The sequence below is a fragment of the Astatotilapia calliptera genome, chromosome 16 (assembly GCF_900246225.1).
Source record: "Astatotilapia calliptera chromosome 16, fAstCal1.2, whole genome shotgun sequence".
Lineage (NCBI taxonomy): Eukaryota > Metazoa > Chordata > Actinopteri > Cichliformes > Cichlidae > Astatotilapia > Astatotilapia calliptera.
The window spans coordinates 29465544-29493020 of NC_039317.1; the positions used below are offsets into that span (position 1 = coordinate 29465544).

Genomic DNA, 27477 nt, shown 5'->3' on the forward strand with positions numbered 1-27477 from the left:
TTTTATCAGCTTTTAAGCTTAAATTCTCCTCAGGCCGGAACTGCCTTACTGCTTGTTGCTATTCGAATGCTTAAAAACGTTAACATAAAACGTTATTTGAGCCATGAATACACCCAATCCGTTCGGTAGTGCCCATGGAGGAGCTTTCCAAGTCCCGAGCAGCAGCGTGAAGCCCAGCTTGTTCTCGTCATTTGGGCAGCAGAGCTCCAGCACACAGGCCCCGCAGAGTGTGGGATTTTTCGGTCAGCCGCCCCCTCAAGGAAGCAATATGTTTGGACAAGCCCCGGCCTTTGGACAGCCATCTGCGCAGACTTCAGCGTTTCCACAGCAGTCTGCCCAGGCTTCAGCGTTTGGACAGCCATCTGCGCAGGCTTCACCGTTTCCACAGCAGTCCGCCCAGGCTACAGCGTTTGGACAGCCATCTACGCAGGCTTCAGCGTTTGGACAGCCATCTGCCCAGGCTTCAGCGTTTGGACAGCCATCTGCCCAGGCTTCAGCGTTTGGACAGCCATCTACGCAGGCTTCAGCGTTTGGACAGCCATCTGCCCAGGCTTCAGCGTTTGCACAGCCATCTGCCCAGGCTTCAACGTTTGGACAGCAATCTGCCCAGGCTTCAGCGTTTGGACAGCCATCTGCCCAGGCTTCAGCGTTTGGACAGCCATCTGCCCAGGCTTCAGCGTTTGGACAGCCATCTGCCCAGGCTTCAGCGTTTGGACAGCCATCTGCCCAGGCTTCAGCGTTTGGACAGCCATCTGCCCAGGCTTCAGCGTTTGGACAGCCATCTGCCCAGGCTTCAGCGTTTGGACAGCCGTCATCAGGAGTAAGCAGCACGGGTTTTGGGGGTGGCACAACACCGGCTTTTGGACAGACTGGAGGGCCTGGTCAGAGTTCAATGTTTGGGCAAACGCCTGCTTTTGGGCAGGCTTCGGGATTTGGCAAACAGCCACCAGCAATCGGCCAGCAGCCCTCTGGGTTTGGCAGCCCACTGAGACCCACAGTGAGTCAGCCTCAGCCTCTCGGGTTTGGACAGCCATCATCATCATCCACCACTGCCACCACCAACGCCAGTCTGCTTGGGCCAGGTCAGAGCAGGAGCTTCGCACCATCTGAATTTAGTTTCAGGCCAGCCAATGAGGCACTTTTCAAACCCATCTTTAGTGCCAGTCCCGAGCCAACCAACCCCCCAACCACTTCACTGTCCAACTCAGCTTTTGGTGGGTCCCAGACAACCTCCAGCACCACCACCACGGCTGGTTTTTCTCTGTTGCCTAAGCCTGGGTCTTTAGGTTTCAGCTTCTCTGAACCAGCCTCAGCCCCCTCTATCTCCTCTCAAAGTAACCCACTAACAACTGACAGCAGTAGTGGTCCAGCTACCACTCTTCAGTTCACCTTCTCCCAACCAGCCACACTCACCAGCTCCAGCACTAAGGCTGCCACCACAGAGCCCACCACCCCGTCGTCTTTTAGCTTTACACCCAAAACCCTCCAGCCTCAGGCATCGCAGCTTTTTGGAGGAACAACTTTTGGTCAGCCCTCAGCTTTTAGTGAAACCAAAACCAAAGAAGAGGCTAGTACAGATGTTAAAGTCCATACTGCCCAAGGGGACATCAACATATTTGCACGGCTTGGCAAAGGCACCAAGCGGAAAGACGATCCACCAATCTCCAGCACCGGCCTTGAGAAATCAGCTGTCCCTGAGGAGGATGTTCCACCTGAAGCAGAGTCACCGAGACATCCCCCAAAGAGGCCGCTGATGAGGTCGCATGACCCACCAAGAGGATTAATCAGCCGAGCATTGAGCAGTCTTCGTAAGGATGGTGCTAAACCAGTGAGGCGGAAGGCTGCAAACGAACCGGAGAGGGAGGATGTCCAAATTCAGAGTGGTGACCTCTTTGTAACTCCACCTGCTGCCCAGACACTGACCAAAGATGTGCAGGATAAAGCCGAAGAATCAGGTGAGACATAAAAGTCATATATACTATGCATTAGTAACAAATGTTCGAAGGGTCATGACAAAAATCTTTCATCATGCAAAGTACTTCTAAACAATTGAAGACCAGTTTACTCGTCAGTGCTTACAATGACTGTAGTGATTTTTCTCTACAGATTCAGCAAAACCTTCAGAATCAAAGGTCGCAACCACGACCCCAAATAAACGTGGCTCACGCACTGAGAGCATGGACAGCCTGAGCGGCATGTCTCCCACCGACTGCACCTCACTCATGTGCAGGAACGTCCCTTCATCACTCAACAGAAGAGACACGATCGAGAAGCACTTTGCTCGGTTTGGGAAAGTTCACAAGATTATCTGCCGGCCCGCCAAGAACCTCACCATAGTGTACTTCAATGACCACGTGAGTCACCTCTTTGTACCCTCAACATCTTAAGTTAGAGGGTATCAACAAAACTGGCATTCAGTTTAACTTTTCTCTCTCAAGCTTCTACTCTTTTATTGCAAGTATTTTGGAGTTTCCTATTCTACTTTATAGAGTGTAATGTAGATTTTTTTTGTCTTTTCCCATCATCTCTTCCAGGCATCAGCGGCAAAAGCAAAGAAAAAAGGCAAAATGCTGCAAGGAAAAGAGCTTCTCCTCCTGTGGCAGAGAAAGAAGCAGAGTAAATGCAAACATTTCTTTAAAAGCTAGTTTATTTTGGCAAAAATATCCTCTAACACAGAGTGATGGTTCTTCTGTATTAATGTGTAATGTTATGGAGCAGGTCCAGGGGAGAAAGCGGGTAGATCTGGAACTGGAAAGGAGACGTCAGAAGGAGAAGGCCAGGAGGACATGGAGTCAAAAGCGGGTTCTTCTTCACCACTCCGGAGACCCACCCTGAGACCTCCCACACTCAGCAGCACGGTGACCTTCAGCCGCAGGTAACACAGCACCTAATTTTTACTTCACCAATAAAGCTGTCATGTAGTATGAAAAGTTTCCACAACATCATGACTCTCTCACATGTGTCAGCTCCCCGGTGAAGAAACCTTCCCCCGTAAAGGCTCTGCAGTTTGACACTGAACCTCAAAAAGAGAGCAGCACCAGCCAGAGCTCCGAGCGCCCGGTCCCATCCTCTCTCCTCCCCCTCATCGGGCAGGTGGCTGAGACCGCAGAGGACAAATACCGCCTCCTCGAGCAGAGAGACAAGATCCTGCGTCAAGGCAAAGCCACCTCTCACATCAGCCATTATTAACAGAGCTACAAAAAATAAAATAAAAAGGTGTGAGACATTTAGTGCTAATGTCTTTACAGGCCGGCCAAAGCGGACAGACCTCCACCTTTCCAAGGTATTTGTGGGGACGTGTCCTGACATGTGTCCTGAGAAGGAGAGGTACATGAGAGAAACTCGGAACCAGCTCAGCGCATTCGAAGTCATTCCAAGCACAGAGACGGTAATGTCTTTAATATCAATATTAATATTATTTAAAATATTAAATTTGACCTAGAACTCCATGTTTAGTATTCAGAAGATTCTCTGGAGCACATTTAGATTTAAACGCTTTATTCACTTCATCTGATTGCACTAATTGGACGTTTGGGTGCACAACATTGTAAACATATCTGCTATTCATAAATAATGAATGTGTAAATATCTGTTTAGGCTTGGTGATAAATAATAAAAAATATGTATACACTGGAGAGACACTGCAGACTAGAAATGTCCAACTCACTTAAGTTTGTGGGCCAAAGAAAGCCTCGTATGATGCCCGACAGTCAAACAACTAAATGTTTAAAACTTTTCTTTTACCGTAATTTAAACAAAAATTTGCTAAAAACTTTCAAATGTAGTGAACTGTCGATTACAGAACTGATGATGAACCGCCTGAGATACTTTTAAATGTCTTCTTACATGTAATTAAAGTACTGTCATATTTTCACTTTTCACCCAGTGAGGTGATGTTAACATTACCTCAATGGGTAGTGCAGAATGAAAATGTATTGGCCCAGGGCAGCCCCAGGACTCACTGGAAAGGTTATACCTCTTGGCTGGCTTGGGAATGACGTTTTGTCCCCTTCCGATGAGATTAAAGAGGTGGCTGTGGTGAGGGAAGTTTTGGCTTCTCTGCTTAGACTGCTGCCCTGTGACTCAAACGCTGATGGATAGATGGATGAAATGGTTGTCAGTGTTTTTTGTAGCAGGCTGTAACCTGGTCATGCAAGGAAATTAGATTCTTCTTGCTGTAAACAATTTTTTCTCCTTCCGTTTCTGACCAGGTGGATCACAAAGCCGCCATCAAGGAGTACAGCCGCTCATCAGCCGACCAGGAGGAGCCCCTGCCCCACGAGTTGCGTCCTTTGCCGGTGCTCAGCATGACTATGGACTATCTGGTGACGCAGATCATGGATCTGGGCCACGACAACTACCGGGACTGGTACGACTTTGTCTGGAACAGAACCCGCGGCATCCGCAAGGTAGTCCTTCAGATGAGCTGCTCCAGCTATACTTAATTACAACTTCAAAAAAGCTGTTTTGTTTCTGGAGGTTTAGGTGGGTGATTGGTGTGATTTAGTCATTGCTCTGGAGAGACTGATCCTCGTCTCCATCTCTCACTCACAGGACATCATCCAGCAGCACCTCTGCTGCCCACAAACGGTGTCACTGATTGAAAAGTGCACCCGCTTCCACGTGCACTGTGCCCACCACCTCTGCGAGGAGCACATGTCAACGTTCGACCCCAAGATAAACAACGAGAATATGACCAAGTGCCTGCAGAGCCTGAAAGAAATGTACCAGGACCTGGCTACGCGTCACATCTTCTGCCCCCGTGAGCCGGAGTTCCGTCAGTACAGCGTTCTGCTGAAGCTCAACGATGGGGACATCCTGCGGTCAGTCACGGAAACATTCGGTGCTCCAGCGAGCATTTCCTCTGTAATTTGTAGCTGCATCTCACACCTGACCCTTAATCTCCACGCAGTGAGGTGCAGCAGTTTCGTGATGAGGTGCGAAACTCCACCGAGGTGAAGTTTGCGGTCCAGGCGTTTGCTGCCGTCAACAGCAACAACTTTGTTCGCTTCTTCAAGCTGGTGAAAGGAGCCTCGTACCTCGCCAGCTGCCTCCTGCACAGATACTTCAACCAGGTCAGAAACTGCCTGGAAATCATGTCTGAATCTTTCTCAATGAGGTTGTTTACGCACTTTTTTCAGGGATGCTTCAATTGTGACACTTTTGGATCACAACCTAAATTTGCTGATTAAATCTTTGTTGCTCTTATTATTATTTTATTTTGTTTGTGTTGTTATTCATCTCCTGCACTGTGCCAGGAAACAATTTAGTTATTTGATCTTTTATTCAGCACAAAATGAATGTGCCATACCAGATAATATTTTTATTTCCTGATATACTGTAGTCATCAAGCCTGATGGACTTTTTAATGACTTTTTTTTAAATGAGTGAGAGAAGGTTAAAACAGAGGATTGCAGTAACAGGATGGCAGCAGGTTGTTATAATGCTTACACTTGTGTTGTAAGCTCGTGCTGTATCTGGAGCGCACGTCAACCAGCTGACGACCACCAAATCCCAGTTAACCAACTTCCTGTCAATGTAATTATTATTCCTGGAACTGTATGATGGCATAATGGTTGTTAGCAGCTGTAGCTTATATCTTAAACAATCCTTAAAAAAATATGATGCTTAACCTTCAGCATGGAGATTAATTTAGATCTGGCAGGATATTAATTAAAGGGACAATATTTTAGTTTTTTGTTGGTTGAAAGGGTCAGAACAAATATTGATGTGTTGGAAAAAGATTTGGTGCTCATTAAAATAATACAGTTTTTTGTGCGGGTGTTGAAAACTCCTAAACTTCATGTCTGTGTGCAGGTCAGAGCTAAGGCGCTGAAGACCCTGAACATGGCTCACACTGTGGGTCCCCGCTCAACTTTGTTTCCTGTTAATGACGTCGTGCGGATGCTGATGTTCCGCACCACTGCAGAAGCGACTGACTTCGTCCAGCAGTACGGCCTCAACGTCAACGACGGGTGAGCGTCCATGCCACTGGTTTCTCTCTCAGCTCCTTTCAGTGGAATGCTGTGTTTCTAAGGTCGTATTGCAGACTTATTGCATCGGCAAGACCACCTTAAATAGCCTTTGATTTAATCTCGTTTTTGTGTTTTACGTTTTGTCTGCAGCATGGTCGAGCTGAGTCGAATAGCCTATCAGGAGCCAGAGCTGCCGCTATCCCAGAAGAAGTCTGAAGTGATTCTCGCTAAGAGAACGGTCTTGATTGGGGAGGTGGTAAACGGAGGGCCCCTCCCGAACCCTCCCCAGCACACCCCCGTCTGCAGCTTTGACTCCCAGAACAAATACAGAGGAGAAGGAGGCTTGATCGAGGCCACGCCATCCCAGTTTAAAGGTTAACATGTTTTATTTTCTCCAGTTGTTGCACGCACGTTAGGTTATTCTATTTCTGTAAAACTCAACTAAGAATGATCATTTGATCACATTCAGGAGGCGAGGAAGTGAATTCTTTGATGCCTGTTTTGCCGTTTCAGTTGTTGGTGACAGAATGGAGCTGAAGGCGCCACCCAGTGGCGAGCTGCTGTCTCAGGTCGTACCAGTCAAAGCTCCCGATGTTCCCGCTGCCTTTGGGCCAGCTGCAGCTATTATGGATGAGACGGGAGAGCTCTCGACCCACCCAGCTGAGCCCCAGCTGCTATTCCAGCCTGTCAGACCCCCGTCACCTCCACCCAAACCTCAGCTGGTGTTCAGTGATGAGGTGGGGAAGAGTTCCCAGCTCTTCATAGACATTACTAATTCTCATTTTCAATACAGACCGTTCTCTAGTAACTCTGTGTTTTTATAAGCAACGTAGATATTTTTGCAATTAAATTTAGGATTGCTCACTTAAAATCACTTAGTGTACCTTTAACAGTAAAGATAAAGAATTAATATTTTCCTTCCTTCTCTTAAAAGATGATAAGAACTCATTAAAACATCTTTTCTGTCACTCGCTGCAGGACATCATGGCTGAGCTGGATGGTGTGGTAGAAGAGGTGGTTGATGCAGCAGTGAGGGAGATGGCTGAGGCCGGCGCCAGCTACGCTTCAGCAGCACTCAAGTAAGCTTATCATGAAAACCTGTGATTGCAGTGTGTGGGAGGAAGTCCTCCGGTTAACGTGATTGATAACTGGCTGGGTTTTTTTGTTTATTTTTGTTTTGTGCAGGGAGAGCAGCGTGCAGGTGGAGATGATGGTGAGCGAGGTCCTGAGGCAGATGCTACAGGAGGTGTCTGCTGCCGAGATCAAGCTGGAGCATGAGCGCATCGCTGAAGAAAAACGCAAGCTTGAAGAAACCAGGTTGGTCTGCCAGCAGCTGGTTTATAACAGGCGTATCACCGCCCTGGGTTCAGTTAGGAAAAGGGGAAAATATCTTCTACTCTAACAACAGACTCGTGTTTTCCTAAGCCGCAATTGTGACTCTGTCTTAAATATTTTGGGCTGTTTTTGCCACGACTAACCCTGGTCTGTTTTTCCTTTTCTGTCTGTATCAGGAGGCGTCAGGAGCACGAGGCTTTCCTAACTCAGTTCAGCTTCTCTCTCTGCACAGAGGTGATGCACGAAGTGCTAGATGAGACCATAAAGGAGACCGCCGCATCTGAGATCCAGTAAGACTTAAACAGATCTGACCAAATGTGTAACTAAGAAAAATCTGTTATGTTAATTTTTGACCTGAATACAGTCGCTTTCCACGATACACGGTTCAAAATAATCCTTATTTGTCTTTTTTGGGCTTTGGCACAATTTTCAGTTCATCCTATGTCTCAGAGAAGCTCTTTTAGCTCCTGCCATTTAAGCCAACTGTCTTCTGATTGGCTGACCCACAAAGGAGGTGGGCGGGGCTTCTGTTGCAGATTGTGGAGAATAGAAAAACCAGCCCGACACTGAATGTTTGAAGAATTACTTACACACGCACACCAACCTCATTATTTAAGACTTGTTTCATATTTATTATGAGCATCCACTAACTTAACAGTATGCATGTGACAGAGGATGAGGACGAGTGGACATGCAAAACAAAAAGAGGAATGTCGTGACGTTGGAGCTCTTCGAGTGGCAGACATTAACTTAAAAAAATTGTTTTTCAGAGAGGCATTGAATGAGAAAGCAGAGCGGGTGGCTAAATGCACAGAGCAGGTGTGTGTGAGTCTAGTTGAGGAGACTCTGAATGCAGACATCGCTGTGTTGGTTGAAAACCTGCTTGAAGCAGAGCTGCAGCGTATCCACAAGTACATCAAAAGGTAAAAACATGGATAATGAAGGCACACGAGCAAAACAAAACAGCACCAAGAATCCCAGAAACGTCTTTCTGCAGTTTTTAAATATTCTTCTTCCTCATCTACCAGGTGGCGTGACGTGGTGGCTGTTCGCCGTCAGCTGAAGCGACAGATGCGAGGCTTTCCTGCAGCCCCTTGCTGCGTTGACCCTCGCTTCAAACTGAAAGCTCTGGCTCCCAGCGCCCCTGCTCAGCCCTCCATAGCAGATCTGGCTCGTGGTTTGGTCAACCTGGGAAATGCTGGCATGTTGGCGCTCTCCAGCACCAGGTGTGTGTATCTCCTGTCCTCTCCTGTCTCCTGTCAGTGTTGGACGATGAGCACAGTTCCTTTGCTGTAACATGTTTTCTGTCTGTCCAGGTTGTACGATATGAGACGAGGAGCAATCCACCAGATGAGAGTTCACTACTACTTTCAGCAGCTGCTTGAGTAAGTCCTGTTCCTGTGTTTGTTCAGTCAGCAGTCCGTGTCACAAAGTGTCATTTTGACCTGTTTCTGGCGTCGCCCTCAGCGAAACAGTTTGGGCGCCTCTCGACCTCCCGGCGCTGGTGACGGAAAGCATCCCCAACGCACCCGAGCGAATCTTCTGGAAGGCCGTCGTTCTTTTACCCAGCAACCATGAGAGCGTTGCCAGCGTGGCAGACAGGTGCTCTAATGCCCTAAAGATATTCTAGGCCCGGTTTTCTATGAACATTTCACTGATTGTGTCCTGTCTGTTATGATTTCAGGATCCTCTCTGACTGGCTGGAGGTGAAGCTTGGTGGGCATAAGGAGTCAGAGGGCAGGGAGGAGCAGCCAGAGGGCACCCTGCAGACACTGACTGTCACCAACACGCTGCAGGAGAGCGGACAGCGCACTCACAAAGTCCACATTAGCATCAAGGTCAGATCACGCGGGGCATGCAGAAATAGAAATATGATTATTCAGAGTAGAGCTGTGCTAGAATCACAATAGACAGGAGCTTCACGTTAGGTTAAATGTTTTAAGGCTGAAGCTGAAAGGCTTGTGTGAAGAAAAATAACTAGAATTGGCTTAAAGGGTAAAGAAGAAGCAGCTTTTTCAGGGACATAAATCATGTTTTGCTGAGATTAAAAGTACCAGAAGTCCGTTAATGATCAGAAAAAAAAAACGGTTAGGAATTATATTTTAATATTTCTTTCCCCACCCCGCAGGTGTCTCGAGGTCCGCTAAACGAAGACGGCCTGTCAAAAATGGAGGAGAGTTGTGAGCTCCAGGGGACGAGTGCCCTCATCATGCTGCTGCCCGCCCTGCCCACTGTGGAGCCTGATCAGGACGAGCAGGACGTCCCGCTGTTGTCCGCCTTGCTTCAGCTCAAACAGCTACAGCAAGCCAGCGCCTGGCACTGCCCACTGCCACTCGTCATCCTGGTACCAGGGCTAGACGGGGGCGCTGCTGATACACAGAAACTTGTTGAAGGTGAGAAATGGTAGTGAAGACAGCACGAAGAGATTTCTGTAGTAGTTGGTAAATGAGTGTTTTTAAAAAAGCTTCATCTCTTCTAGCTCTGAAGCTGCACACACTGGTGACGGACGGCCTGATATCGGAGTATACGTTCTTCTTCATACCAGAGACCACTAATGATCTGCAGGGATCCAAACAGGTACGCATTTGCTCCTTTGCCATCATGGAGGTTTTTTTTGGTCTTGCTTTTTTTTCGGTCTTGCTTTTTTTTCTTTACTGACCTTCTCCATCTTCTCTCCGTCCTGTCCTGTTGTTTGTCTTCAGATAAACCAGGCCGTGCGCTGGCTGGCTCTCCGTACTCTGCCACCTTTCAGTCTAACCTGTAAGACCCTAGTGGAGCTCATTGAGTCCACCTTAAGTCATGAATTCAGTCCCAGAGTTTACTCCCACCGGTTGGAGCGAGCTACCGCACATCTTCCATCCCAGGATCCAGCTCCTGTCGTTCAGCTTTACAACGCAGTCCTGACTCACGTTGCTGATAAAGTGGCATCTCAGGAGCTCTGCGGGCTCTCATGGCCTCCGGGCGAATTCTGTCTGCCTGACATGAGGGATTTTGTGCCTCATCTGGCCTGGAACTCCTACCAGCACCTGGCCTGGCTGCGGGAAATCATCCTCAGCCTGCAGCTGCCAGAGTGGGAGCAGCTGTCCGCAACAGGTCAGTTTCACACAGAAAGAGATTTATCTTCCACAAAGATATTCAGAGGTTAATAATCCTATTTTATATATTTAATCATCTTATTTCTCTCTTTAGACTCGTGGTCTGAGCTGTGCTCCTCCATCTTTCGCTACGCCGCTAAGATCCCGGTCTCACGTCGCAATCAACCCCTCCTCATGTCTCGACTCGAAAACCTTCTGGAAAGAGTCAAGTTAAAGAGTCGGCGCACCCGAACCCCCGGATACGCTGGAGAAGACGATGTATGTGTGGACTTCAGTTTGATTCCTTGGGATGACGTGCTGGTGATCTGCATTGACCACAAGCTGAAGGACTGGCAGATACCTAAACCACCTGTCTGCCAAGGTGAGGACCATGCTGCTGTAATTAATTAAAACTAAATTTGAGACTAACTAAAACCATATAGAGCACTTAATAAAGTTGCCAAATACAATAAAAATGTAAAGACAATGTCTTAAGTTTTAGTCTTTGTCAGTTTGGTCTAATTTTCTGTGGAAGATCATCTTAAAAAAAATGCCTATTTTCCACTTTGCTATTGATGTTTTTGACCCATAATTCCTATTTATTGTTTGTTTTAAGATGCTGTGACAGAGGATGGAGAGATCCTGGTTTATTTCCCCAAATACTCACTGAAGGGCTTCCAGCCGCCCGAGGAGTGGACGGAGGCCATGAGGCAAACTCACAGAGAGAAGCAGCAAGAGAAGGAGGGGTAAGGAGGCCCAGGAAAACCCCACAGGTTGTCAATGCCTCTGAGACATGCGCATCTTTCTTTTAATCTGACAGCACCTGAATGTGCAACACTATTGTGCAGTGCATGAAGCAAAAACTCATACTCCCCAAAAACAGTCCTACTTAAATGCTCTAAAGCCGGCGTCATGGTGGCATCCTTGGAGCGCCTCCTTTGCTCTTCCTTTGTTCCTAATTCCTCCGGTTTTCTCCCTCCTCAGGGTGAGTGCAGCTGCTTATGCCACACCCACCACGGCGACCCTCAGGCAGAGGTTGTTCCACAGTCTGGTGGAGCCCGTCGAGGCTACGTCAGCCCCGCTGGACATCACCCACACGCCCACGCCACCGGAGCTGCTGGCCCACAAAGTCCTGCAGAGCTTAGAGGAGGAGAAAGCTGAAAGCAAGAGGTATACCTACATCACTGCATGTGATGGTCATGGATTAGGGTGGTGGGGCTCACACAGGTAGGGAGTTTTAGCCCCAGACTAGATTTTTATGACCATAAGGCCATCCCACACCCACCAGTTCAAGTGAACCTCAGTGAACCTCATGGCAGTTTGCAAAATCATCCCAATTTTATTATAATGAGAATTTTCCACTTCTTTTGTGTCCCCTATGAGCAACTTTTCATCTGCTGGGTATCCAGGAGCAAACCATTACACCCTGATTCATTTTCTGCTGCGTTCGTTTCATTTTTGATTCAATATTAATTAAGAAGTCCCTGAAACCCTTGCGCAGATTCAAAAGGTTCTTGTTGACTGAAGATTGTTTTTAGCCATCTCTAGTGGAGCTAAACTTGAGAGCAACTGAATTTGGGCCTGAAAGAAAGAAACAAGAGCATTGTAATCAGAATGAACTCATAATCATCACAAGTCAAAATTGTGATTTTTAAATTGAAGTTTGATTGACTGGGGAGTCCGACAGTAAACACACCCTCTCTGCCTTTCTGCAGGAGCATGGAGCAGCTTCAGTGCTGGGTGGATGGCGACCCTTTGGAGCAATTGACCACCCCGCTTTTCCTCCCATCCTCCACCCTTCTGTCCATGCCCACCACCATAAGGCACACCCCCACAGCCAGGACTCGAGAGGCATCTTTCACACAGGTACGACTGTTTCCCGACACTGAAATAGGTTCGCTGTTTAAGCTGCTACAGATAAAGAAAGTCTTTTATCTTTCCAGGAGCCTGATGATCCTTTGGAAAAAGTGACCCGGCGTAAGACTGCTCCTGAATCTTTGACGTGGCGACTGAAGGAGCTGGAACGCCAGATTTTGGCAAGCCAAGAGGAAGAACTGGCCTGCAGGCTAAAGCTGAGCGGCATGCTGAGCATCGTCGATGACTGACAGCACTTGAAGCAAACAGAAGTGTTTGCATCTTCATACCTGTCTGTGACATGATCATCACCTTTTCATCTCAGTGTGGTCGGGTTCACGGACTACAAATAGGAGTGTGGGGTTTTTTTTTTGTTGTTGTTGTTGTTGTTATTTTAAACATGAAAATGTATATTTTTAGCACTGGATTAACTTTGTAACACTGACTCCGGATTTATTGTTGTTTATTAAGAGTGTCTCTGTGTAACTAGCACATTAAACGCTGGGGATTGAACTCCTTTAATCCCACATTATTATTGAATATATAATTGTTGAATAAAAGTGGAATATTTTTCTTGTAAAACCGTTTGTCATTGTTATCATTGCTTTATCACTGTCCAGCTGTGAGCCACATGTGTATGTTTATCTGAGCAGCTCTATGATTCCACGACCTCACTGTAAACTCCGCCCATTTCCCCTCCCACTCGGTTTGTGATTGGAAAGCCGAGTATCTGTTCATGTCTCTCCATGTGGAGAACTCCTCGGACGGGCCTCGCATGGCCTCCTGGGAAGTGGAGTCTAAGATGTACTAAACTCGCTGCACTCGCTGCCCTCTCAGGACTACAGTTCCCGTGGAAACACTGGAAGGGGCGGAGCTTCGGGAGCTCTTGAGATGAGATTCATTCACGTATTTTAGCGGAGGGTTTGACTGATCTGACAGCAGCTATGACTGAGGGAACGTGAGTTTTTGGCTTCTTTCATTTAACAACTATGAGATTTTAATTTCAGTGAGAATTTTACCTGAATAAATAGGACGATAATAATAAATAAATCATTCATAGTGCACGTTTTTGTCGTAACTCTAAGAAATGTTTAAGAAAACATTAGTGAAATGTACTTGTTAATGAGCTCAGGAATTATAAAGACTTTTTAGAAAGCTAAAATTTGGGGATGGGATGCGAGAGGTCGGAGCCAGGTCTTACCTGCTCATGAAACAGGTTGACAGTCAAGTGTTTAATAACCTTTGAGCATTTGAAAATGGGGTCTGTATGTAAAATTGCTCTAATTTATAAAAATGAAACAATATTTTGTTAAATCTCTTGAAATCAAGCTGGAAGTCTGCACTTCAGTCACATCTGTAAAAGGCAATCTACAGAAGTGTTTCCTTCTTCAAATACTCTTTCTGCCAGGCACCTGCGGAGGCGAGGGGGGCCGTATAAGACGGAGCCAGCCACAGACCTAAGCCGCTGGAGGCTGACCAATGTGGAGGGCCGGCAGACGTGGCGGTACCTGGAAGATCAGGAGACCGCAGACAGAGAGCAGAGAATGCTGGAGGCCCATTCACTCGGCTTGGACACGGTGGGCTCCTCTCAGTTGTTTCCCATCTTTTACAGCTTTTGAGTTGACTGTTTGGCTCTTACTGGAAACTGGATTTCTCAGAGCGACACAGTAAACTTGAGTATCTTTAAACTTTGTGGATGACCACGGTGGGTAGTAAGATCACTGATTCTCTCCACAGAGTAAGTTCGTGTCCGACTCTCCAGCCGCCCACACTGCTGTGGACGCCGCAGTGAAAGGCATGCACTTCTACAGTCAATTGCAGGCCGAGGACGGTCACTGGGCAGGAGACTATGGAGGGCCTCTCTTCCTGTTGCCAGGTGAGTCTAGTCATCCTCCTTATCCTGATGTCTGTAGTGACCGTGCAAAATAAAGTGAAGTTTCTCATTGCATCATTGGAGATGTTCCCTGTAAAGCACTGCCTTTACAGGGAACAGAGTCTTGTCTTCAACCTCCAGTTGTGAATGTAATGGTAGAAAAATAAAGGTGCAAATTCAGTACACATTAATGTATTTATGGCAGACTAACTGTGAAACCCAGGAAGGTTTGAACCCACCATTTATTTATTTGTGTGTGTGTGTGTGTGTGTGTGTGTGTGTGTGTGTGTGTGTGTGTGAGGCAACAGTTTTAACCTTTGCACCATCAGTGACGGTGATGCAGAATGAAACAGCAGGAGTACTGACAGGGACTAGAAAGAGAGAGCATCACTTGTATTGGTTTCTCTCCATTGACTCCCTCTTATATTCAGAATTTAGTTTAAAATCCTGCTCCTTACATACAAGGCCCTGAACAGTCAGGACCCATCTTATCTTAAAAACCTCATAGCTCTCAGACTGCAGGCTCACTTGTGGTTCCTGGGATGTTAAGAGTAGAATGGGAGGCAGAGCCTTCAGCTTTCAGGCCCCTCTTCTGTGGATTCAGGAGACAGACAGCCACTCTGCTTTTCAGATTTAAGATTAGGCTTAAACTTTCCTTTATGATAAAGTTTATGCTTCAGGCTGGATCAGCTAACCCTGAATCCATCCTTAGTTACGCTGCAATAGTCCCAAGCTGCTGGGGGATTCCTATATGCACGGAGTGTTTCTTCTTCACCTCTTTATGCACCACTATAACACTGAATCTTTAGCAATTATTAACGCTGGCTCTCTGTGCCATAGTTTGTCTTTTGTCCATCTCCCTCCTCGTTCACACAGATAACTGTCCCTCCCTGAGACTGGTTCTGCAGGTTACCTGTTCAAATGGAGTTTGTCCTTTGTTTTGATTGTTGGTGTTTTCTCTGTATTAGGGTCTTCAATTTAAAATATAAAACTGCTTGAGGTGGCTGTTGTTGTGAATTGATGCTATATAAATAAAACAGGGTGTGAGGGATTTCATGTCTCTGTTCGGGTACTTCCACAGGTCTCCTGATCACCTGCCATGTCGCTAAGATCTCTCTGCCTGAGGCTTGGAAGAAGGAGATGGTGAGGTACCTGCGCTCAGTCCAGCTCCCTGATGGAGGCTGGGGTCTGTAAGTCAACAGGGTTTTTTTTTTTAATATTCTTTTAATGTTCATATCACCATACCAACCTTATCACTCATGTGGAACCGATATCAGTAATAACTTGGATTCCAACCTGTTATTACATCAAAACTCTTACCAGATTTAAATAAGAACCAAATACAGAGACAAACAAACAAATAAGAAGCACTGAGACACAAAGACTAACACAAAACACGATGGCAGGAGAAGTAGAAAGACATCAAACACATTTAACAGCACATATAACAGAGAGGCAAGTTTAGTGCTGCTAAACTGCTCTAAAATGATCCCAGGACAGCACGTTTCCAAAGTCAACTTCTCAAGCGCTGATCACAGCAGCAGTGAGCATGTGTGTGTCACTTCTGCAGACATGTTGAAGACAAGTCCACCGTCTTTGGCACAGCGCTGAGTTACACCTCACTTCGGATCCTGGGAGTGGATCCCGATGATCCAGACATGGTTCGTGCCAGGAACAACCTGCACAGCAAAGGTCTGTCATGTTCAGTGTGCGTTTTTCTCCATGGTGTCATGTTTTCAGCTGCAGTGTACCATAGCGCTCTGTGTTTATCTGGTACAGGTGGAGCAGTTGGGATTCCCTCGTGGGGTAAATTCTGGTTGGCCATTTTGAACGTCTACAGCTGGGAGGGAATGAACACGCTCCTCCCTGAGATGTGGTGAGTGGGAGATGATTTCCAGACTCGTGTGCAGCTCTGTGGCCTCTCACAGGTGTGTTACATGAAACAAGAGTTTAACCCTCTGCGGCGTTGTTGGTCATGACTCTGACCCTAAGTAGAATGGAAGTCAGACTGATCATTTTCCCTCAAATATAAATGTTCCAGGATTCCTGACGTGTTTCTGTCTCTTCCAGGCTCTTCCCCACCTGGATGCCGGCCCACCCCTCCACCCTGTGGTGTCACTGTCGGCAGGTCTACCTCCCGATGAGTTACTGTTATGCCGTCAGACTGGCCGCAGACGAAGATCCCCTGGTTCTCAGCCTCAGACAGGTGTGGAGTCCACCGTGTTCCACATGGGGGCGCCATGCTCCAACACAGTACGGCCAAACGTATTCAGTGTTGTGCTTTGCATCCCAGCTGTGGCTTACCTGGTGATGTCATGTGGACATGACATCCTCTTAAAGTTTAGCACAAAAACATTCCTGCTGTTACTGTAATTAAACCTGATCCTCTTTGCCATTAATGATAATTAAAATAATGATAATATTAGTAAATATATCAGCGTTAGTAAAAATAGAGAATGACTGTGAGCATCTGTGGAGTTACCTGCTGTACAGGTAGGCCTGTGTTTTAAAAGGTTTTCTAGGTTGATTCAATTAATCCTCAGACAGTCAGAAATATTATAATTCTGATCATTTATCAGTACTGATACATATGAGACTTCATCAGAATTGTGACCATCACAGCAGATGCCTTTGTGTGAAAGTAACTGAGAATAAAACAGAAAAACATGAAGGAGATTTTTCTGGCCTGGCTTTTTATAGCAGATAACCTTAAAAAATATTCTGCAATATTCTGTAATTTTGCATAATTTTAAAAAGTTTTAATTTCTTCAGTATTGAACAGCAGAAATTAGGCTTTCTTGTCCGAGGTCCTTTAAGTGAAAAAAAGAAAAAGACTTTGCTGTAAACAACGGTAGACTGTTGGGTAATAAGCGAATGAATAATGCAGAAAACAGAGATTTGAGACGGGAAACTGTTCTTGAAGTAAAGAGAGAGAGAGAGAGAGAGAGAGAGAGAGCTGTGCAGGAAGTGTGATTTTTTTATTGTGGTGGAAGCAAACCAGCAAAACTCAGAGGGAATTCATGACGATGTTTATCAAATGTGAAGCGCAGTTTGATGCTTCTTTTGCTGCTGGCTCGGTGAATTTTGGTTGGAGAGAGACTAAACCTGCAGCTCAGAATCAGCGCAAAAAGATGTAAACACAGAGCAGACCAGACGCATCAGAATCGCTGAGCTCCGACGGCGTGTCCGTCTACGGGCCGTCGGGTGAGAAAGCCGAGAAAGACAAAGCTGATTCTGATGCGTCGGGTCCGCTCCGTGTTTACGTCTTTGTGTGGAATCCGTGTACCTGCTCTCATTTGCTGTTTGGTGGTTGTTGAAATAGTTTTGTGAGCTTTAATCTGAGAATTTGGCGTTTCTGGCAAAACACAGTTATATTTAAAAGTCAATTCAGGATTTAATGAGTCAATATCGCTTTATTCAAGCTACTCACCTCCCTCTTCCACCTGCACTTTCAACTGGACCACGGCCGATCAGAGAGGTCCCGCCCCTGACTGTCTCTGATTGGTTTAGTCCACGATAGGGGCATAACGTGTGTCTGTTGTTGACCACACGAGATTTTTTTTTGTTACCCAAACAGCTGGTCGCACTGGTGTGACCAAAGATTTATTTATTTATTTATTTTTTAGTTGCATCACTGAAAAATTTGGTTGCATTTGCGACCAAATTGGTCGCACTCTAGAGCCCTGCCTCTCAGTCCTTCTTTCCTTTTCTTATTTTAGTTTCGCTCTCGCTTTTTATGTTTGTTTTCTTCCTTTTTTTTTTTATATCTACCTGTCTGTCTGTCTCTTCCTTGTTCTTATTTTTTAGGCTGAGGTTGGAGTCTAGGAGAATTATGTGAATAGAGTGTGTTCCTGTGCCTGTGTTTTGCCTTTAATTGTTCTCTTCCTCTGTAGTCTGTATGTATATCAATAACATGGGCCTTGTTCTTTGTGCTATAGGAGCTTTACGTGCAGGACTATGCTTTTATAAACTGGCCGGCGCAGAGGAACAACGTGGCAGCATGTGACATGTACACACCTCACAGCACACTCCTCACAGTCGCTTACAGTAAGTCTGACCTGTGAATACCTGCCTCCAGAGCTGCACATTTAAAACAGTTGGGTTGTAATGACTGCTAAGAAAAAATGGACTAACAGATGTTTTGCACAACAGCAAAGCTTTCAGCAGCAGATATGAAGGAAAGAGAAACTGCTGAGTCTGTGTTTCCACAGGCTCCGCTAATTTAGAGACTTATTCCTCATGGAGAACGAAAACAAGACAGAACATCTTCAACCGGTCTTTTACTCGCTAATGAGGGACGGCTTGGTCAGAACCAGGCTGTGGAGCTAAACGCTCCTCACCTGTCTCCAAACCAAGTCCTTCAAAGAGCAGCTCTCCTCACAGCTATTTATTGACAAACTGTTACAATACACATCACAACACAAGCACCTCCCACCGTAAAACCCCCCAATGGTTCTAAAAGACAAGGCACTATGTGTATGTGTGTGCACGTGTATGCATGTCTTTGCATGTGCAAGAACGTGTGTGTGTGTCATGGGGGTGCGTTTGTGTGTCCTCCTGCTCACCAAAACGATCATAAAAGCAGGAAGCTTACAACACAAGAAACAGATCTTTCAGATAAGATGTGCCTAATAAAACCCATGTCAGCCTCCCCCAGCACCAAATTGGCTGGAGAAGTGGTCAGAGACAAAGGAATGTCTTTGATCACACAGTTTAAAACAATGTAGAGATGGTAAGAATAAAAATTACAACATTTACCAATTTACTTTAATAGAAAAGTTTTGTCTGGAGGGTGTTTTACACAGTGAGGATGGTAATAAGTGTTTTCAGTGGGTATTCCCCTCCACTCTCTTCTCTAACCCTGTGACTTTGTTCCTTTTGGCCTGCAGTGGTGTTAAATGTATACGAAGCCCACCACAGTACCACGCTGAGAGGAAAAGCAGTCAAAGAGCTGTATGATCACATCGAGGCCGACGATCGCTACACGAAATGCATCAGCATTGGCCCGGTAACTAATACACAGATACTCGAAGCAAAGAACACAGATTTGTGGAGTTTGAGTTTCTAGGTGCAAAATTTATTTAAATCATCTTATTTAGGCAAGGCAAGTTTATTTATATAGCACAATTCAACAACAAGGTGATTCAAAGTGCTTTACAGAGACATTAAAAACAAAAACAAATAAAAAGCATGATTTAAAATTGTTAAAAAACAAACAAACAAAAAAACAGTATATAAAATCAGAACAGTAGATAAAATCAGTACCGTAGTTAAAATGTAAGTTTGGAAATTTAAGCTTAAAAGTGTGGATTTGGTGCTTTATTCAAATGCAGTTGAGAACAGGTGAGTCTTCAACCTGGATTTAAATAAACTGAGTGTTTCAGCTGATCTGAGGCTTTCTGGGAGTTTGTCCCAGATATAAGGAGCATAAAAGCTGAATGCAGCTTCTCCGTGTCTGGTTCTTCTGACTCTGGGAACTGATAAAAGACCGGATCCAGATGACCTGAGGGATCTGGATGGTTCATACTGGGTCAGGAGGTCATTGATGTATTTTGGTCCTAAACCATTCAGAGCTTTATAGGCCAGCATCCAAACTTTAAAGTCTATCCTCTGACGGACAGGCAGCCAGTGTAAAGACCTCAGAGCTGGACTGATGTGGTCCACTTTTTTGGTCTTAGTGAGGACTCGAGCAGTTCTGAATGAGCTGTAGATGTCTGACTTATTTTTTTAGGTAGACCTGTAAAGATGCTGTTACAGTAATCAAGCCTACTAAAGATGAATGCATGGACTAGTTTTTCCAGGTCCTGTTGAGACATCAGATCTTTTATCCTTGAAATATTCTTGAGGTGATAGTAAGCTGACTTTGTTATTGTCTTAATGCGTTTTTCTAAGTTTAGGTCTGCATCCATCACTACACCCAAATTTCTCTCCTGGTTTCTGATTTTTAGGTGTATAGATTGAAGTTCTCTGGTGACCTGTAATCGTTTTTCTTTGGCGCCAAAGACTATTACTTAAGTTTTGTTTTTGTTTAGCTGGAGAAAATTGTTACACAACCAGTCATTAATTTCCTCAATGCATTTACCAAGAGCCTGTACAGGGCCTTGGTCTCCTGGTAACATTGTGATATATATTTGTATGTCATCTGCATAGCTATGATAGTTTATTTTGTTGTTCTTTATAATCTGTGCCAGTGGGAGCATGTAAATGTTAAACAGAAGGGGTCCCAAGATGGAACCTTGGGGAACTCCACATGTGATACTTGTCTGCTCAGATGTGAAGTTACCTATTGATACAAAGTATTTCCTGTTTTCTAAGTATGTTTTGAACCAACAGTGTAAAATAAAAAGAGCAACGTGCAGTTAGATATCTGCTGATGGTTCTCCTCAGATCTCCAAGACTATCAACATGCTGGTTCGCTGGTATGTCGATGGTCCCTCCTCTGCAGCCTTTCAGGAGCACGTGTCCAGGATCCCGGACTACCTCTGGTCAGTCAGCCGATCTTGAACAGTTCAGTAATAAAACAAACCAAACTCCAGCTTCAAGAACAACTTCAACTATGCAACATACAGAAAAAAATCATTTACAAAAGGTGTAAAACTGATAAACTTACTGTAAGTTCTCTGTGTACCAGGTTGGGACTGGATGGAATGAAAATGCAGGTGAGAATTTGTTCTGTCTTTGTTTTACCTCTTTAACATTTGAAGGTGTGTTTCTGAGGATCTCTGCACCTCCAGCTTGCAAAAGAAGAAAGAAGAAACTCTTTACTGAGCCTTTATTAAATCCATATTATTCTCACAGCAGAAAGATGTCATTAAGTGTGAGATATAGAGGAGAATGGTGCATCACCGATGTAGAAAGAAGAATCCATAGAATCAGTTTTGCCGACAGCTAAAGTTCAGGTGGTGCATTAATCCAAAGAATAGCCCAAAATCTACTTGAATACATAAATTTATTGCCTTCTAAACACATTGTTTTAGTTTACTTGTTTGTTTCTTGCTTTGGGATTAATCCAATCTCTTTTCTGACACAGGGGACGAATGGATCTCAGCTCTGGGACACCTGCTTTGCTGTGCAGGCTTACCTCGAGGTAAGACAAAGATGACCTCTAATGCTTACAGTAATTTCAACCAAAGCACATTCATGCTCATATGTAAAACCCCCTCCAACAGCCCTCCATCTGTATTTGACAAGACTGCTTAAAGAAGTGCTGCCATTAATTAATGCTTCAATCTTAAATATGAGCAGCCTATCTCTAATAATTAGCTCTGTTCCACAGGCCTTCAAGCTGGCAGTAGTTAAATCATTACTTAATCATCCATCCCTTGACTGAGCTGTCTTCGCTAATTATAGGCCAATCTCCAACCTTAATTTCATATGGAATTCAAATCCTTGAATTGTCAAACAGCTAACAGATCATCTGCAGAGGAATGGCTTATTTGAAGTTTCACTCAGGTTTCAGAGCTCATCACAGCACAGAAACAGCTTTAGTGAAGGTTACAAATGATCTTCTTATGGCCTCTGACAGTGGACTCATCTCTGTTCTTGTCCTGTTAGACCTCAGTGCAGCATTCGATACTGTTGACCATAATATCCTATTATAGCGATTAGAACATACTGTAGGTATTACAGGTACTGCACTGCAGTGGTTTTTATCATATCTAACTACTAGACTCCAATTTGTTAATGTAAATGGAGAGTCCTCTTCACACACTAAGGTTAGTTATGGAGTTCCACAGGGTTCAGTGCTAGGACCAATTCTGTTTACATTATACATGCTTCCCTTAGGCAGCATCATTAGAAGGCACAGCATACATTTTCACTGCTATGCAGATGACACCCAGCTCTATCTATCCATGAAAACAGAAAACAGACAGCAATGTCTTAAAGATATAACCTGGATGACCTGGATAACTTTTTGCTTCTAAATTTAGGTAAAATGCACGTTATTGTACTCAGACACAGCTGTGTACCCAGAATTGGGCCCTGAGAAACTCCACATATGAAATCAGTGAGTAAAATTTGATGAGAGTCGAACTAGTCAAACACTGAGCCAACACATAGTCCTAAACGGGACGTCACAATCAACTTTGTCAATAAATATTATCTGGTAACAGAAATGTTACCTGTGTAATTTAGTCCGAGATCAAGACGACCTTGACGAGCTGTTTTAGTGCTGTGTTTGACATCAAAACACATCAGGAAAACTACTTTTGTGTGTTGCAGTTTTGTTTTGTTTTTTTCAGGCAGGAGCTCAGGACGACCCAAAACTAGCTGAATGCCTTCGAGACGCCCATCAGTTTCTCACTATCACACAGGTACAGCAAGGAGATGCACTTTATCCACCGAATGGCTTTGATAATGAAAACAAATTTTTTTGTGTTCTTTGCATATTTATGTGGTGTCTGAATAATCTGAAAAACTAGCTTCTGATTGGGATAATTCACCTAAACATTAAAGTTGGAAACCAGAAAGTAGTACACATTGTTTTAGTAGTATATTTTAGTTTTTCTTCCAGAAATCAAAGAATCCTGAATTATAATCTATGGGTGAATTCCCTAACAGCAATGATGATGATAGAAGTAATACCTTTTAGTGAAAAATGTTTTTTTAAAACTTTATTTGGAGAAACGTTTGCAGATACTTAAGTGATTTTAATCCGATTTGACTGGTGATTTAAACATGCAGTTTCTGTGTCCTGATGACCATTGAAATGTAATTGTATGTTTTAAGATAACGGGCCAAATACATGCTGCATGAGCTTCTAAGATGGCCCCAAGTTTCAAGACTTCATCATTTTATTTTGACACTTTAAAAAATGTTTATTTTAAATGGCTGACCAGTTTTTCGCTCTTACAGATCCCGGAGAATCCTCCTCAATATCAGAAGTACTACAGACAGATGAATAAGGTACAGATATTATCACCCTGCAGTCGCTTTTAACCAGTTTATTTATCATTGTTAAATAAATCACTCGAATGTGCTTTGACGAAACATAAACCGTCTTAAATTTAGCTTATGTGTATAAGTAAAGCATGCACTGCATTTCTTTCAGGGAGGTTTCCCCTTCAGTACCCGTGACTGTGGTTGGATTGTGGCCGACTGCACTGCAGAAGGCCTGAAGTCACTGATGCTGCTGCAGGAGCTCCGCCCCTCCATCAGGCAGCCCGTCCCCTCTGAGCGTCTGTGTGATGCCGTCAACGTGGTGAGTACAAAAAAGGAGGACTTAGTCAGTAAGCCTTTTTTTTTTTTTTTTTTTTTTTTTGTTTACAGTTCATACTCTCCACATCCTGTTTGTGTTTTATGCCCCACACATCCCAGAGATCTGCAGGTCTGCTGCAGCAGGCTTCTGCTCGTATTTTAAATGAACCAAATAAATACTCAGCTCTTAAACTTGACTGTAATTTCTAATTGATTTTCTAGGTTTAACACTCTAATATTACCTTATGTTGCACATTTGACCTCTAATGCCTATCGTATTTTATGTACAGCACTAACTGAAATAAATGTTGTTGAAATAAATGTGGAGTGTTGAGAAAAATTGAGAATATCTAAGGCTTCCTGTGAAATCTTGCTGCCATTTCATTTTAAACGCAATTGGAGTGCAAACTGAACTGAAGACCCCGCCCCTCGTCATCCTCTTCTTCATCTTTTCACCATGTTTCTGTTTTTGTAGCTGCTGAGCATGAAAAACACAGATGGTGGATTTGCCACATATGAAACTAAGAGAGGAGGGAGACTCCTGGAGCTGCTCAACCCCTCTGAGGTTTTCGGTGAGTGTGTTGCCAACATCTTACTGAAAAAAATGTCTCTGTCTAAAAGAAACTTTGATTTCAAAGAGTCATGTGAGGAGGAGTTCCCGGCAGTTGCTGGGAATGTCTGAGTCCCTTAAACTGTAAATATGTAGATATGAAAAAGGGAGGCAATAAATATAAACATGACATTTGGAGAGTGGAAACCTTTGTTTCCATTGCGTACTGAAAATGTGGCAATGACCTTTCCAGTAGCAAAGGGCAGAAAGTCAAAGACTGCCTTATTTTCCATTGAAAATGAGGATGCAGAACATGTTGTGAAATGTTTGTTTTTCACTGTTATTTTGTGCCTTGTCTGTCTTTTTCTTTTATCTCTTACGTTCATACACAAACAGGCGACATCATGATTGATTACACATATGTGGAGTGCACCTCAGCAGTTATGCAGGCTCTGAGGCATTTCCAGAAGGTCTACCCTGATCACCGTGCCGAAGAGATAAGGTATAAACACGTTGTTTAGAGGTATGCTATCTCCTAAAACTGTTTTCACACATGCACTGCAATCCTGAACCCTTGTGTACATGACTCGACAGACGGGTAGGTGACAGCAAAGGCTGGACATTAGCTACACTTACTGCCATCTTTTCTGCTCCCTCTCATAAACCCATTGGAGCAAATGTGTCCACAGTGTGAGATTCTTCTGTAATTGTCCAAAGTATTAGCAGGGCTTAAACTAAAGCTGACCTAATAAAATGAGTATAAAACCAAACTGTCTTTTTCTGAAAATATCTTGAGCATATGTGTTTTCTCAGTTGTCGCTTAAGTTCAGGAGGATCCTCTGAGTTTGCTGTGTCTTCTTCAGGTCGACTCTGAGAGAGGGGCTGGAGTACTGCAGGAAAGTTCAGAGACCTGATGGATCTTGGGAAGGGTGAGGCCAAAATTAGAGATTTATTACTGGATCTCCTTGGTAGATTTTATATATGAGAGCACCCAAATCCAGAACATTAGAGACAAATTTGTAAAAAACACAAACAAAAAAACGAAATAATAACATAGACATGAAGTTTGTCAGGTTTAGTAAAATCAGCTAAGCTCAAGTCATTTATGTGGTTCTTCAAAACCACAAAGGAATTAGATCACCTGAGATTTATTTATTCGGTGTAACCGTGCATTGAACTGAGAAATTACACTTTGGAAGAGAAAAAGTTTCAGTGCTATTGTTACAGAAAAAATTAAAAACACATCAAGTAATGACCAAGTACACTGAAAGACAACAATTTTATTTAAACAGCGCCAAATCACAACAACACCTCAACACCTCAAGGTGCTTTATATTGTAAGGTAGACCCTGCAATAATACATACAGAGAAAAACCCTACAATCGTATGAGCCCCTATGAGAAAGCACTTTGGCGACAGTAGGAAGGAAGAACTCCCTTTTAACAGGAAGAAACCTCTGGCAGAACCAGGCTTAAGGAGGGGCGTGCATCTACAGTGACCAGTTGAGGTGAGAGAAGGAAGACAGGATAAAAGACATGCTGTGGAAAAGAGCCAGAGATTAATAGCAAGTATGATTCAATGTAGAGAGGTCTACTAACACATATTGAGTAAGGCAACTGAAGAAGAAACATTCATTGCATCATGGGAATCCCCCAGCAGCCTACACCTATTGCAGCATAACCAACGGAGGATTCAGGGTCACCTGATCCAGCCCTAACTATATGATTTAGCAAAAAAGGAAACCTTTAAGCCTAATCTTAGAAGTAGAGATGGTGCATGTCTCCCGAATCCAAACTGGAAGCTGGTTCCATAGAAAAGGGGCCTAAAATGTTACTAATGTAACTCTTTATTCTCCTGGACAGACGGATGCCACAGACTTTCCTAATATTCCTAAGACAAGATGATGAACAACTAACATGAATCAGTAGCATGCAGGTGCAAGTGCATTAAAGTGCATTTGTAAAATATGCAGCAGGCTAATCCTTATTGAAATGTGAAAGAAAAACTATTACACCAACTTTCAAAGCTGATCAGGTGACAGAACGGTGCAGCTAATGCTTGTGAACAACAGGTGAAACCGATGAGTAGACCATGAAGTTAAAACAGACAAAGGCAGGAAGTAAAATGATATAAAGGTGTGCAAGGAAAGCCCCAACTATACTGTGAAGATGACTTTTACATTCCTGTCTCATTGCTTAGTTCCTGGGGAGTCTGCTTCACGTATGGGATGTGGTTTGGCCTGGAAGCTTTTGCTTGCATGGGTCACGTGTACGAGAATGGGTAAGATGTAATCACTGACTTTTATACACATTCTCCTACGTTTAAACCGCCCATTGTTCTCCAAAACTTGCTGAACAGCAATGACCTTCTGTGACCTCTAGCCTACATATTTCTTTTTGTATCACATTCTTTGTGAGCAGACATGTGTGCGAAGAGGTGCAGAAAGCCTGTCAGTTCCTGCTGGACCGGCAGATGCCAGAGGGAGGGTGGGGGGAGGACTTTGAGTCATGTGAGCAGCGTCGCTACATCCAGAGTGGCTCCGCTCAGATACACAACACCTGCTGGGCTCTGTTAGGGCTGATGGCTGTCAGGTAACAAAGAGCAACTCACCTTTGGGCTACTGACCAATCAGAAAGAGTCAGAATAAAGATGTGATGTGAGCATTGTGTTAATCGGGTTGTTTAGTTTATGTAATGCATGTTGTGTGTCTGCATAACCAGGCATCCTGACAGGAAGTCCATTGAGAGGGGAGTACAGATGCTGATTGACAAGCAGTTGCCCAACGGAGACTGGCCACAGGTGACTCTCTGCCTTTAAAGGGACAGCGCACCCTAAAAATCAAACACAAATGTCTTCACTCTGTAAAGAGACTTAGCTGCTTAGTTTTTCAAAAGCATTGTTTTAGTGCTATTGGCCCAACACAGCGAGTGCCATCTATATGACGACGTTACTACAGCAGATATTTCCAAAACTGGACATGTGTCCCTTTAATCCCTGCATTGATGACCATGTGAAATACAACAGGATTGTTAATGTGTTGTTTTTCTTCTTCCTTTTCAGGAGAATATTGCAGGTGTGTTCAATAAAAGCTGTGCCATCAGCTACACCTCATACAGAAACGTCTTCCCGATCTGGACCCTCGGCCGCTTCTCACGACTTTATCCCACCAGTGGGCTGGCCGGGAAGGTCAAGCTCTGAACAGACTGCATGCCAAAAAACATCAATGTCTCCAACAAAAAATAGAAAAACAACATTTACTGGAACACATAATCTCTGTTTTTAAGTCACACCTGAAATGACTCAATGAACATGCACCATTGATGTGTTTCAGCTGCGAACACGTTTCATTCTTTGAATTACTTCCTGTCCACACAGCCAGAGCTCCTCCTTAAAATCCTTTCTCAGTCTGATCTTAAACATTCATGTACACAAAACAGACTCCTGTCGATGTCGCCTTACATCCCCTTTTACTTGTAGTTTACTCTTTATTTGATCTTAATAATTAAAAAAGAAATACAGAGTTTGGCTTTGTCATCTCTTCCTGAAGTACACAAAACATATTGGCAGACGAGGGTGATGAGGAAGAAACAGTAGAGGAAAGACTCACAGAGATTTTTC

General features: G+C 44.3%; 2 protein-coding genes across 2 annotated transcripts; both read left to right on the top strand.

The window, feature by feature from the left end:
• The first annotated feature begins 14 nt into the window (after positions 1-14).
• mcm3ap (minichromosome maintenance complex component 3 associated protein) lies at positions 15-12820 on the top strand. Its single transcript, XM_026143774.1, has 28 exons — positions 15-1955; positions 2107-2354; positions 2535-2616; positions 2719-2875; positions 2967-3157; positions 3249-3388; positions 4212-4409; positions 4555-4823; positions 4913-5075; positions 5818-5975; positions 6126-6349; positions 6489-6712; positions 6954-7054; positions 7161-7292; positions 7487-7600; positions 8081-8233; positions 8339-8536; positions 8627-8695; positions 8778-8912; positions 8995-9148; positions 9439-9703; positions 9790-9887; positions 10013-10403; positions 10500-10766; positions 11001-11130; positions 11369-11554; positions 12100-12250; positions 12328-12820. The coding sequence occupies exons 1-28, from the start codon at positions 104-106 to the stop codon at positions 12487-12489; spliced, it is 6612 nt and encodes a 2203-aa protein (XP_025999559.1). The 5' UTR covers positions 15-103; the 3' UTR covers positions 12490-12820.
• A 303-nt stretch (positions 12821-13123) lies between these two features.
• On the top strand, positions 13124-27379 carry lss (lanosterol synthase (2,3-oxidosqualene-lanosterol cyclase)). The gene is made up of 22 exons (XM_026145895.1): positions 13124-13196; positions 13647-13815; positions 13976-14114; positions 15193-15301; positions 15682-15803; positions 15891-15987; positions 16182-16317; positions 18050-18158; positions 19001-19119; positions 20499-20596; positions 20743-20770; positions 21142-21198; positions 22355-22426; positions 22968-23018; positions 23164-23313; positions 23785-23881; positions 24256-24361; positions 24723-24788; positions 26059-26139; positions 26280-26450; positions 26580-26658; positions 26920-27379. Exons 1-22 carry the CDS (start codon positions 13183-13185, stop codon positions 27055-27057), a joined length of 2208 nt encoding a protein of 735 aa, XP_026001680.1. The 5' UTR covers positions 13124-13182; the 3' UTR covers positions 27058-27379.
• The last annotated feature ends 98 nt before the right edge of the window (positions 27380-27477 follow it).